The 14140-nt window shown below is 45.9% G+C and overlaps 1 protein-coding gene across 1 annotated transcript in view; it reads right to left on the bottom strand.

The window, feature by feature from the left end:
- USP36 (ubiquitin specific peptidase 36) overlaps positions 1-14140 on the bottom strand; it is a 72175-nt gene that overhangs the window by 56967 nt on the left and 1068 nt on the right. The window contains exons 2-5 of the mRNA XM_073684098.1: positions 12212-12462; positions 10967-11185; positions 9191-9301; positions 6728-6830 (exon numbers count right to left, since the gene is read on the bottom strand). Of these exons, the coding sequence (XP_073540199.1) occupies positions 6728-6830; positions 9191-9301; positions 10967-11185; positions 12212-12455 (677 nt within the window). The 5' untranslated portion in view covers positions 12456-12462. The remainder of the gene's footprint in view (positions 1-6727; positions 6831-9190; positions 9302-10966; positions 11186-12211; positions 12463-14140) is intronic.

Here is a 14140-nt window from a genome sequence, read left to right as displayed (position 1 = left end):
ATAAGCTATTGACACAATTAACAAAGTTTAAAAAGCATCTAGCAAATGCCAACAAAGGGTTAAAGTAGTGAGGGCTTTCAGCTTCTAAAACAAAAACCTGGGGAAAACTATATAACTATACGGTGCCCCAAAACAGGGTCGTCCGTTTTCACAATACAAACTGCATACATTGCTAATAATAATAATCTTTATTTACATAGCACCAACATATTCCGCAGCGCTTAATTCACAGGTTCATGTACAACAGTCATAAGTAACATAGCTAAAGATAATACAATAATTACAGCAAAAATAATGACGACCCTGCTCCTAAGAGCTTACAATCTACAATGAGGTGGGGGTGACACAAAGTACAATGGCTTATTTACAAGGATGGTCCAGCCATCTTGAGGAAATGGGGGATAGATAGAGGCTGCATGAGCTTATCACCAGCCAGTATCTGTAGTGTTTTTTGGTTAGGTGGAGACTTATGTTTGGAGAAATAAGGAATGGCCTATAAGAATATAAAAGGACTTTGATTAGGGAACGTGATAGGCCACCCTAAACAGATGTGTTTTTAGGGAGCGCCGAAAACTGTGTAAATTGTGGTTCATCCTAATTTCTTGGGGTAGAGCATTCCAAAGAATAGGTGCAGCTCGGGAGAAGTCTTGAAGCCGGGAGTGGGAGGTACGGATTAGTGCGGATGTTAGTCGAAAGTCGCTTGCAGAGCGTAGAAAACGGGTAGGCCGATAAACAGAGATGAGGGAAGAGATGTAGGGGGGTGCCACACTGTGGAGAGCTTTGTGGGTGAGAACAAGCAATTTAAATCGGATCCTATAATTCATGGGCAGCCAGTGCAATGACTGGCACAGAGCGGAAGCGTCTGAGTAACGATTAGCCAGATAGATGACCCTGGCTGCAGCATTAAGGATGGACTGGAGGGGGGAAAGTCGAGTGAGGGGGGAGGCCAATTAAGAGAGAGTTACAGTAGTCAAGGCGGGAGTGGATCAGGGCAACAGTGAGGGTTTTTGTTGTTTCCAAGGTGAGAAAGGGGCGGATTCTAGAGATGTTCTTCAGGTGCAAGCGACAAGAGCGGGCAAGAGATTGTATGTGGAGGGTGAAGGAGAGATTGGTGTCAAACACAACGCCCAAGCAACGCGCCTGCTTGCTCGCCATTATTGTGGTGCCACACACAGAGAGAGATGTCAGATTTAGAGAGGTGAGTAGACGGCGGGAACAGAAGAAGTTCAGTTTTTGAGAGGTTGAGTTTCAGATAGAGAGCGGACATGATTTTAGAAACTGCGGCCAGACAGTCACTGGTGTTCTGTAGTACAGCGGGGGTAAGGTCAGGGGATGAGGTGTATAGTTGTGTGTCATCAGCATAAAGATGATACTGCAAACCAAATTTGCTGGTTGTCTGTCCAATTGGGGCTGTGTAGAGAGAGAAGAGAAGAGGGCCAAGGACTGAACCCTGAGGAACCCCAATAGTGAGAGGAAGAGGGGAAGAAGTGGAGCCAGCGAACGATACACTGAAAGAGCGGTCAGATAGGTAGGAGGAGAACCAGGAGAGAGCAGTGTCCTTTATGCCGATTGAGTGAAGCATAGAGAGTAGGAGGTGGTGGTCAACGGTGTCAAAGGCTGCAGAGAGGTCAAGAAGAATGAGCAAAGAGTGGTCACCATTACGTTTTGCTGTCAGAAGGTCATTGGTTACTTTGATGAGTGCAGTTTCTGTAGAATGTAGAGGGCGGAAGCCGGACTGTGATGGGTCTAGAAGAGAGTGAGTGGAGAGGTAGCTGGTAAGGCGGGAGTAGACCAGGCGCTCCAAGAGTTTAGAGATGAAGGGAAGATTGGAGACTGGTCTGTAGTTGTTTGTGCAGGAAGGGTCGAGAGGGCTTTTTTAATAATGGAGTGATGGAGTGTTTGAAGGAGGAGGGGGAAGATACCAGAAGAGAGGGAGAGGTTGAAGATTTTAGTTAGGCGAACAGTGACGACTGAAGAAAGACTGGAGTAGATGTGAGGGGATGGGGTCAGTGGTGCATGTGGTGGGATGAGAAGAAGAGAGGAGCCTGGGAGACTTAGTCTTCTGTGACTGGGTCAAACGTGGAGAGGGATCCAGAGGGGATGTGGGGGGAGTCACGGCACTTTGTGGCTGGGAGCTGATTTCCTGACAGATCTTACTAAAGATCTTACTCCGAAAGTCCATTTCAGAATGACTGTATAATCCAGATATAAAGATGAGGCCATGTCTTGCTGCTAATTTTATTATAAAGAAAAAGAGAGGGATTTTTGGTACTCACCGTAAAATCTTTCTTGGAGCCTTCATTGGGGGACACAGAACCATGGTGTATGCTGTTGTCACTAGGAGGTTGACACTAGGCAAAAAAGAAATAGCTCCTCCGCAGTATACACCCACCTACAGGCACCAAGCTCACCAGTTAGTGGCTAAAGCAGTAGGAGGAACATAAAATAACCAACTATGCAATGCCCAACGGGGTAGAACCGTGAAAACTAAATTAAATGCCCAATGGACATATGCCCAAAATCAGGGAGGGTGCTGTCCCACCCAATGAAGGCTCCAAGAAAGATTTTATGGCGAGTACCAAAAATCCCTCTCTTTATCGCTTCATTGGGGGAGACAGGACCATGGGACGTCCTAAAGCAGTCCCTAGGGTGGGAGAACACAAGATAGCCACAGACTAGGTCTGACTGCGGGCTACCACTGCCTGCAGAACATTCCGTTCAAGACTGGCATCAGCCGAGGAATAAGTGTGGACCTTGTAAAACCTTGAAAAGGTGTGGAATGAAGACCAGGTTGCGGCCTTGCAGATTTGAGAAGCCAAAGCCTGATGGCAAACAGCCCAAGATGCCCCCAACGCCCAGGTGGAGTGAGTCCTTACTCATGGAGGGGGAGGTTTGTCTGAGACGCGATATGCCTCCAAAACCGTAGAACGTATCCAACGGGCGATGGTTGACTTGGAGGCAGGAAGACCCTTGCGACGTCCCTCAGGAATGACAAACAGCACGTCCGAACGCCGAAGGGAGGCCGTTCTAGAAAGGGACACACGTAGAGCTCTGACCAGATTCAGTTTGTGCAGGGATTTCTCCCGTGGATGCACTGGGACCGGGCAGAAAGAAGGCAAAACAATGTCCTCATTGATGTGGAAAGGGGAGACTACTTTCGGCAAAAAGGAAGGCACCGGCCTGAGCACTACCTTGTCTTGATGGAAGACGAGAAAGGGTGACCGACATGAGAGGGCTGCGAGCTCTGCAACCCTCCTAATTGAAGTAACAGCCACCAGAAAAGCCACCTTCCATGAGAGAAGAGAGGCTGAGATGTCCTGAATGGGTTCAAAAGGGGGCTATTGGAGGACGCCTAGGACCATATTAAGGTCCCATGGATCCACCGGGGGGGCGATAAGGCGGCGCCAGGTGAGCCACCCCTTGTAGAAACGTCTTGACCCGAGGATGGGCAGCCAAGTTACGTTGGAATAAAATGGACAAGGCTGAAACTTGGCCTTTGAGAGTGATTAGAGAGGGTCCCGCCTCCAGGCCAGACTGAAGAAAGGCCAAAATGACTGATAAAGAAAAGGACATGGGAGCTAGCTGACATTTCTCGCAGTGACTAAAAAAGGCTCTCAAAGTTCTGTGGTATATGCGCAAGGTTGTGGGTTTTCTGGCGTTAATTAAGGGTCTGAATGACGTTGTCCACAAAACCTGCCTTCCTCAATACTGAGGCTTCAACGGCCATGCCATTAAATTCAGAGAACAAAAACTCTGCTGAAGAACAGGCCCCTGAGAGAGGATCTCCGGACGGTCTGGTAGTCTCCAGGGGGGAGTCGACGAGAAGGTTTACTAGATCTGCGTACCAGATGCGTCTGGGACAATCCGGGGCTACTAGAATTACTGGTACTCCTTCTGTCTTGATGTTTTTGACGACATGAGGGATCAATGGTAGAGGGGCAAAGAGATAGGGCAACTGGAACGGAGACCATGATATGACTAGCGTGTCTTGAGCGATCGCTAGGGGATCGCGGGACCGGGCTACAAAGGATGGGACCTTGTGGTTTAACCGAGACGCCATGAGGTCGACGTCCGGTGTGCCCCACCGTAAGCAAATCTGATGGAACACCTTGGGATGGAGAGACCATTATCCTGAGGCAAGGCCCTGCCGACTGAGGAAGTTGGCCGCCCAATTGTCGACCCCCGGAATGTGGACTGTTGAGATTGCCGGAAATGTCTTCTCTCGGCCCAAACTAGCACTCTGTCCACCTCTTTTAAGACGGACTTGCTGTGCGTTCCTCCTTGCCGATTTATGTACGGCACGGCCGTGGCGTTGTCCGATTGTATGCTGACTGGGAACCCTGCTAGAAAATCCTGCCAGTGACGCAACGCCAGGTAAATTGCCGCTATCTCCAAAATATTGATCGGTAGGGAGACTTCGTGGGGACTCCACTGGCCCTGCACCGTGTGGTGAAGGAAGACCTTGAGGCTGGCATCGGTGGTGACCACCTGCCAGCAAAGCAGTAGAAATGACCTCCCGGGTCTGAAGGAAGAGGGGCGGGTCCACCATGTTAATGACCTTTTCACTTGAAGAGGTAACCTGATGCGTCGATCTAGAGACGACGGGTTCTTGTCCCATGCCGACAGAAGGGCCAGTTGAAGAGGCCGGGTATGGAACTTGGCAAACGGCACTGCTTCAATAGCTGCCAGTATTTTTCCCAGGACACTCATGCATAGGCGAAGAGAGTGTGGACTTGGGTCGGAGAGAAGGTGGATCCCCCGGAGAGAGTTTACCTTTTTCCTCGGAAGAAGGACCCAGGCACGGGTCGTGTCGAACTGCATTCCTAGAAAGGTTACACAATGAGATGGGACCAGGGAGGATTTGTCTGTGTTGATCAGCCAGCCTAACAGAGAGAGCATGTTCAAGGTGATCTGGAGACAGTCCCTGAACGTGGGGCCTTTGATTAACAGGTCATTGAGGTAGGGGATAATTACAATCCCCCTGGCTCGTAGAATGGCCATGACCGTCGCCATTACCTTCGTGAAAACCCTCGGGGCGGAGGCAAACTAACTGGTAATATGCGTTCTGGAAGGAAAAAAAAAAAATCAAAGGAACTTCTGATGTGATGCGCAGATTGGGATGTGAAGATAAGCGTCCTGAATGTCCACTGAACATAGATATTCCTCGGCTTCCATTGAGGGAACGACCTGAGGGACTCCATTCTGAAATGCGGGATGCGTACTGGTCGTTCTAGTTGTTCGAGGTCCAGGATCGGACGTAGGGAGCCATCCTTTTTTGGAACAACGAAAAGATAGGAGTAAAAAAAGGAAAACCTTCCCTGAAAGGGGAATGGAACTATGACTCATGAGCGCAGAAGGGAGGCAATGGCCTGAAGGTAGCCGGGAAGCAGAGATGGTTGCGGGGGGCAGGACCTGAGAAATCGTGTTCCTGGTATGGCGGTGAATTTGATTTTGTAGCCGGAGGTTACAATCTCCTTGACCTAGGCGTCTTCTATTGCTGAGACCCAAGAGTCTCGGAACAGAAGTAGACGGCCGCCCACCCTGGGAGAAGTCCCAGGTGGGAGTGACCTGTCATGCTGAGGAAAATCTGTTGGATTGTGATCATGATCCAGAGGGCTTGGAGGAGCGACCCTTTGAGCAGCAGTTGGGAGTGGACCTAAAGGTAGGCTTACGTCACTCTCGCTGTGCTGGGGTACGGTCCTGTTGAGAGGAGGGGCCCGGTTGAGCGTACGGATGAAAGGACCGGAACTGAAGGGAACATCTCCTAGGAAAGGGACGCTTAGGTCTGGGGAAGGGAGGTGCTCTGGTCCTCAGTGGCATCAGAAATGATCTGGTCTAACTTAGACCCAAACAGCCTGGAGCCTTGAAACGGGAGATTTGTTAGTGATTTTTTGGAGGCAGCAGAAGTCCCCCGACCGGCGGCGCCGCTGATCTCCGAAACGGCAAGTGAGAAGGGAGGACTGGGGAGCGGTCAGAATACTTCTGCTGCGAGCAGCCGGTCATCTCCCGCAGCGCCGCTCCCCGGCCTCACCAATACGATGTGCTGATTGATTGGTCGTGGTCGCTGGCCGCGACCAATCAGCGATTTTGGAGCCAAATTTAAACAACGCTCTGCTGATTGCGCCCGGTCGGCCGCATACATATTCTAGAATACCCGATACGTTAGAATCGGGCCACCATCAAGTGAGAAGTATAAAAGAAGAGATTATAATTTCCTTCCTACTAGATCTACTAGTGGATTTGGAACAAAAATCTGCATTAAAAACTGTAATGGCGTATTACAAAAAAACTAAAACACACACGACAGGAATCACATTCAGTTATTAATATTTTTTGCTGCCAAACACAGAAGTGGATACGAAGTATCAGTCTTACCCTTCAGATCCACTACTGCCTTTGGCTCAAAAAAACTGCTAGTGCGATATCATCTTAAATTAAAAGACATTTGGAAAGGCACTGCTTGAAGCTAGTTGTAAGACAGCTGCCCACTATGCACCACACAAAAGTCCCTTTCAGATGGTTTCCAGGCACAGCATACATCTTAAGATTCGGAAAACGTACAAAACAAACTCTTTGTATCAACTAGGTATGCACAATAAATGTAAGCATAATAAATATATAATATAGAACTAGGTTTACAAGTTATGTTATAATCCCTTGTAAAGTGCCTCTGATGTGATACATTGATATGGAAAATAAACACAACAAAGGTTTTTTGGCTCCTTACTTGGCATATCCATTTAAACAAGCCTTTTGCATGGCATCAATTGTATACCGCAGGAACTCATGTGCATCTTCTTGACTGCCAAATCGGAAATGACGGGCAATTTCTAAATTGAGAAGGTTATAAGTAAAAGAATGGGTTAACTCAGGACTACGTGGCAGACTTTTCAAATATTTTTAGAATAATGATCGCATGGTTACAACTTTTTGGTGCACCATAGGTAGGGAAGGAGGTAATAGGAGAGATCATACACAGGCTAGTGACTGCTGAAATGCAGTGCACAGTTCTATAGACCCTGCAGAAAGGCAAACATTTTTTACGGCGTACATATAAATTACATAAGAGAACTTCACTCTCTTTGGAGGACCTAACACATCAGTGTATTACATACATCATAATTTCAATTGAGACAGTTTTAAAAGAAATGTCAGTAAGAACCCCCCCCCCCCCCAAATTGTATATATGGGCATTAACATCTTTGAAAAGTAAATCCATTGACACCTTTATATCTTCTATCCATTGTTGCATTCCCAAATAATAAATATCACACATTGAGCCCTACACATGTTACAGAGCACTAAGGACCCTCTGCCTACCATAGTTGTTTCCCTGACCAGCACCAGCCTCTTTAGCTTGATTGATAGCTCACTGTCCGAGTTCCTTGCCCGGTGCTTGACGCCACAGACAAGTGAACAATCAACCAAGCTAAAGATGCTGATGCTGGGCAGGAAAACCTCGGGAGGCAGAGACTTGTTGTTAGGTGCTTTGTCATGCCCAAAGAACTCAATGCATCATTTACATATGAATTTAACCACTTACCCGGGAATGCAGCAACATATACAAGATATGAAGGTGTCATGGATAAAAGACCTACATGCCTTTATATGTGGAATAGGGGGTGTTGTTGATCTTACTGAGATTTCCATTAATGTTTTTAGGCTTCAGACTCAGGCTCCAAGTCAATTGGGATCTGTGAGACATGAATGGAAATCGGAGGGCTTCTGCCTAGTATATCTGAGGCTTAGTGATAAACGTAAACATAAAAATGTGACCTTTCAAGGTGGTATCATCATCATTCATCCTCATCGGAGCAAGCACACCTCTTTAGTAGAAAAAAAAAAAAAGGGAGAAAAAAAACTAAAACTAGGATGTCTGAATCTAGCCTCATTCCTAGTGGTGCATAGGAGTTGATCTGTTGCCATGTTCCCCCACAGAATATTGGTAATGCCCAAAGGTCCAGCATCTAGACAATCTATGAACAACTTATTTTCAGGGAACGTAGAGCCATCTTACACAGAGGAATCATATTTACAAGACAAACATTAGCAGTGAACTCCTGGTCAAACCACAGGCAGCATAACAAAACTAAGCTCCATCATTACAGAGAACTATGTGATATGCACACACATTGAGAAACCAGGGCTGTGGAGTCAGTAAGCCAAACCTCCGACTTCTCAATTTCCGTGACACCAACTCCCTCCTTTACTGTAGCACAGATTCATCTCAGCTAAAAGCTGAGACCCTTAGATCAGGAATAGGACATTTCATAACTTTCCCAAATTCTTATGAAAAAATATTCCCCACAAACTGCATTGAATTACTGTACCCAATTTATTATATATTTTAGGAGTTGGAGTCTGTCCATTTTATACCGACTCCACCAAAATGCACTCCGACTCCACAGCTCTGTGAGAAACACCTGCCAGTCTAGTCAATTCATGGCAGCAGTGAGGGCAATATTAGCTAAACAAATCCTGTTGAGCTCAAAATGGTTTCTTAAATATTTAGTAACCTGTTATTTGAAAATGTATAAATTTAAAAGGAACACTAGACATCTGATACATGCCACCCTATCCATGTATCAGGTACTGGCTGTATGATTTCAGCCGTATGTTTGACTGTGAAATACTGGCGTTTCAGAGAAAAACAGTTTAAAAGCCACCAGGTACAGAGCCACACAGGCAGGTCTCTAGCAGCTTCACCCTAGCAGCTCCCCTTGAGTATTGGGGTCTCTCCCTGCATTAGTGTATAGTGCGAGAACTGTCACTGGAAGAGAAGCCGCCAATGACCTACCTTTCCGACTAATCTCCTGTGCGCCTCGGTCTTGGCTTTTAAGCTATATTTTTCTCTGAAATGTTGCACCTTTTCAGAGTCAAACATTCATTCCTGAAATAATATAGACAGCGCCTAACACATGCTACCTGTGGATCGGGCAGCATGTGTCGGATGTCAGATTCCCTTTAAACAAGTAACAAACCAATGTAAGAACAGTTAATGAGAAACAGCAGGCAAAAGAGATCATTACAGGTATAGCCTTAAGTAGGTTAACAGAAAATCTTTAACAAATCCTATCTGAAGATAATACATGTCGCGAGAGCATCCTATTCTTACAGTGTAGCAGCTAATCTATGGCGATGAACCCCACTATTAATTGCTGCAAAAATGTAAAATCTCACAAGTTCTTACTTTTGAGGTCACGAATAAAAGAAACCGGTTTGATAGAGTTTCCACTGTTGGCAAAGGCTTGAATCAGATGGTTCTGCATAATGCACAGCATACAGAATCCACCCTGCTGACCTGAAAACAAGATAGAAAGCTCTTGTAATCAATGCTCGCTATGAAAGGCCTTCATTATATGGTGGCAGTCATTTAAAGCAAAGCCATCACTTAACATACTGAAGCACAGTTCACTTGAACATGTAGATTAGTATTTAAACTGACCATATTTAAATAGGGTTTTCCCCAACTCATTAAATGGGTTTTCCCAGGAACAAAGTTAATTTTAAAGTTGTTTTTAATGAATACATCTTGGAATAATGATAATTTCCACAATTGGATGTGTTTAAATAAAATGTTCCTGTGCTCAGATAATCTTATAAATGTGCCCCTGCTGTGTACTGTGTAATGGCCGTGTATCACAGTACAGTAACATGGTCTGATCATACCAAAGCTCCTGGGCAGGGGAGGAAGCAAAAGAGTATACAGACAGGACAGCAAAGGTTCACAGCTGATTCTTTTTGTGAGATAAAGTATTTCCCTGCCTGTTTTTAAAAAGTGTTTTACCATAAAAGAAATAATTATTTGCTATCCCGTACTGTAATATTTGTATCCTCTTCTGCTTCCTCCCCTGCCCAGGCGATGGGGTATGATCAGACCATGTTCCTGTACAGTCAGACACGGCCATTACACAGTACACAGCAGGGGAACATTTATAAGATTATCTCAGCACAGGAACATTTATTTTAACACATCTAAATGTGGAACTTATTATTATTCCAAGATCTGTTGCTTAAAATGAACTTAGTTCAAGGGCAACCCCTTTAAGTATTGCTAGGATATGGCATCACTTTGGTCTGAAGGGCTACTGTAGTGCAGGGATAAATTAGAAAGAATGCAGCACATCAGCGCTGTATCCTCTGACTCTCAGGATACATGGGGGGGGGGGGGGGGTCCTCACTTCCTAGTGATACCTCACCACTTCATGAGATGGGAAAACCTCTTTAACCCCTTAAGGACCTTGGGTTTTTCCGTTTTTTTCTCCCTTTGTTCCAAGAGCCATAGCGTTTTTTTTTTGGGCAATATGGCCGTGTGAGGGCTTATTTTTTGTGGGACGAGTTGTACTTTTGAATGACACTACTGGTTTTACCATATTGTGTACGGGAAAAAAATTCCAAAAAAAGTGCAATACCCCAGATGGTTTTTTTTTTTCTTTTCTTTCTACACACTTTTTATTTGCTTCCATAGGAGACTAAAAGCAGCGACTGTCCGATCACCTCTGCTACATAGAGGTACTGAGCAGATCACCTCTATGTAGCAGAAATGCTCCTGTGTTATGAGCGAAGACCACTAGGTGGTGCTCATAGCGATCAGTACATGACAACCACTGGGGTCTGCTGCAGACCCAGGGTTGTCATGCCCACCCATCAGTGACCCGCGATCGGCGGGGCAAGTGACGTGCTTCCGGCGCTGTTAAATGCCACTGTCAGAGATTGACAGCGCCATTTAACATGTGAACAGCCGCGGGTGGATCACGATTCCACCCACGGCAGTTGTGGGCACATGTCAGCTGTATAAATCAGCTGACATGTGCCTGATTCAGTGTGGGCTCAGCGCCGGAGCTCGCGCTGGACAGGGGGTGACAGCCTGGTGCATACTATTACGCCCCAGACTGTAAAGGGGTTAAATGGTCATCAAAAATAAATGTCATACAAACAGAGTCTGCATGCGTGAAAATATACTTACAGTTGCGACTATGCTCCTTAGACAGTAGGTAGTTAGCTAGAGGAGGGGTGTATGTAAGACACTGGACAGTAGAATTTAAAAAGCAAGTGTTTCCCAGATTTTGAAGGCCTGCTCCCACTCTGGAGACACGTTCCCATTTCATGGTTAGCTTCTCGACTGGAAAGAGAACCTTTTGAGGATGTGGAATTCCATCTGAGCTACTAGATGCATGATCACCACCTGGGAAAAAAAAAAAAGTTAAAACCTCTTGTGTTACACAAAACCAATATCAATAGCTGCACCATCATACTTCACCTATTTACATGTATGATTAGTATATAGGCCTTGAAGGGTTGTAAAAACAAACAAAAACTGCTCACCCTCCTCAGGTCTAATGCAGAGTCTCTGCCACTGCCCCCAGTGTGTTATTGTCTGCAGGGCTGACAACAGCGCTGCAGCCCATCAGTGATCTTAGTTAGTGTTGAGCGAGTAGGTTTCATTAACTCTTTCGGCGAGCACGCTCGTGTGTTAGACAGCTGTGACACATGCAGAAGACACCTGTTCGACAGTCAATCTCTGCATGTGTCACAGCTGTCTAACAGCCGTGACACTTGCAGCCGCGACGACAGTAAAAGAAATGTCAAGCACGCCAAAATACTCGGCGAGCACCCGAACGTGCTCGCTGAAAGAGGTAATGAAACATACTCGCTCATCACTAATCTTAGTGTCTTGTGCAGTCTACTTGGGCAGAGCCTCTGAGCTCACTAATGGGCTGAAGTGCTGTCGACGTGATGTGAGCTCTGCAGAGAACAACAGAAGCAGCGGAGGAGACTCAATGCTGGACTCTGAGTGGGAGGGTAAAGCACAGCAGGTTTAGTGTGTTTTTTTTTTTTTTTTTAAACAAACTGTGCCTTGGGACAGGAGTTTTCTGAAAATGGAAAACTTCTTTAAACCAACCATTATATGGGGGTTTGCATTTTAGTATTGTCCTGCAGTGGCCATGCTAATAAGTAAAAAAGTTTTCATTTTTAACAATTATTCCTTTATGCATGTAGTCACAGATAAACCATGTGTCTCTCCTTTCTGTTGACTGCTGCACAATATGCCTTTACACATAGCATCTGTCCATCATTGAGGGGGTAGGGTGAGAAACAGGCTCCCGAATACTATAGACTTATTTGCCATGTTAATTTTAAGTGTAGTTACAATTGTGGCGATACCCAGTATGCATACATTATAGGCTGAAGAACATTTACTATAACATACTTTGCTTCAGGCCTCCTTCCAAGCCTCTCTGGGATGTGGTGGGCTGCAGACTGGGGCTCAGTAGGATATATTTGCTCTTTAATGTCTCCAGCTGGTAGTAGAAACTTTTACTTGCAGGCTCAAATTCGATTTTTTGTAAAAGTATCTTTTTAGCAGAGGAGGTGAGCAACTTCCCGAGGTCTACGTCATCAGAGTACTTCCGACCTGGCTTCAGGGCATCTTTTAGTTTCTCCACAATCGGCATGTTTGCTCTATAATGGGAGATGGAAAAATAAATAGACAAAGGTTACACACTTGACAACACTAATTGGTGTATTCAGGATCCGTATCACACAGCCATAGATTCGCACTGTACCAAGGCCAGGGCTACACAACTGCACCAGCTTGGATGCAACATCATGCACTTCGGTGAACTGCAGCTGTCACTCAAAATCATTGTGGCCCGACACAGGATTTATCCAATGCCATGTGGGAAAAATAAAAAAAATGATGGCGAGCAGCTGAACAAGACATATTAGAGAAGTGGTCTTCATCTAAGCTTTGCTTTTGGCACGATATTGCAGCGCATGTTCTATAGACACTCCATGTACTGCCACTGACAGTAAATGCACACTGTCACCATGTGTATGAGGCCTACATGCAATAGGTCCCGGTTACAGGTTTGTTCCTCGCCACTACCATTTTTATCACTGCTTTGATTTACAGCAAATCTGCTCATTTTATCATGGGTCTATCAGGGTTTTCACAGGATATTATACTTCAATATGGGTTTTAACTACTGTTAACTAAACAAAAATATTACAAAAAGTGTTGTAGGATAGGGCATCAATGCATGATCAGCCGGGGTCCCGCACGCGGCACCCCCGCCGATCAGCTGTTATCGGTGCCGACGGCAGCAAGTCCTCACCCGTGGGGCTCCGCCGTCAAGTGGTAACGGTAGCCGCGGTGTACTGCAGATCTGCCTCCCTTTCAATTGAACAGGAGGCGGATGTGCAGTACACCGCAGCGGCCACTACCACTTGACGGCGGAGCCCCGCAGGTGAGTACTTCCGGCCGGCGGCACCGATAACAGCTGATCGGCGGGGGTGCCGCGTGCGGGATAGGGCATCAATGTAAAAGTAGTGGACAACTTCTTTAATATAGGGGCATGGGTAGGTACAAGAAAATGAGTTAAAAAAATATTTTTTTCTAATATTAAAGGAGCTGCAGGACTTTTATATTGATGCCCTATCCGGAGTACAGGTCATCAATATCAGATTAGAATTGGTGAAACCCAGCACTCACCATTCAGTTGTTCCCACTGACAGCCAGATGTGATCAGTTGCAGAACAGCTCAGCTCAGTCAACTTTATAGCGGCCAGAGAGTGGTACTGCACATCTGACCCTAGTGAAATGAATGGGGTGGATCTGCAGCACCTAGCTATGGCCACAATACAGATGACAGAGCTGAGCTGTTCTGCAACTGATCACATCTGTCAGTGGGAACAACTGATCTTTAAAGGGGGGTCTCCGACCTTAGGCTACAAGTCTGCAATCACTCTGTATGACTAAATTCCTGCAGCGAACCGTGAGGATTCTCCAATGCTGGGTGAATGACCTCAAGTATGCGATTTGCATACACGAGGTCATGTGCAGACTAGACGTGCGCTTCCTCGCTAAAGTGTATTGAGCGAAATTGCACATGTCTAATCTGAATGTGGCTGGAAGTATACAAATCTCATACTTGTGGTCACACAATCTCCTGCTCTCGGCATTGGAGAATCCTCACAGTATGTGGTGCACGCGCTTTGAGGATTCACAAGTCTGCAGTCACACAGAGCAACTGTAGACTTGTAGCCTAAGGCTGGAGAACTCCAAATGCCAAATAGTAACTGCATATGCAAGTATAGGTTAAAAAAAATAAATCACACACACAACTCTGTATGTGTT

Source organism: Phyllobates terribilis, unplaced genomic scaffold (assembly GCF_046119375.1).
Source record: "Phyllobates terribilis strain yellow unplaced genomic scaffold, ASM4611937v1 Scaffold_5__5_contigs__length_657084704, whole genome shotgun sequence".
NCBI lineage: Eukaryota > Metazoa > Chordata > Amphibia > Anura > Dendrobatidae > Phyllobates > Phyllobates terribilis.
This window is presented reverse-complemented; position numbering and strand designations above follow the sequence as displayed.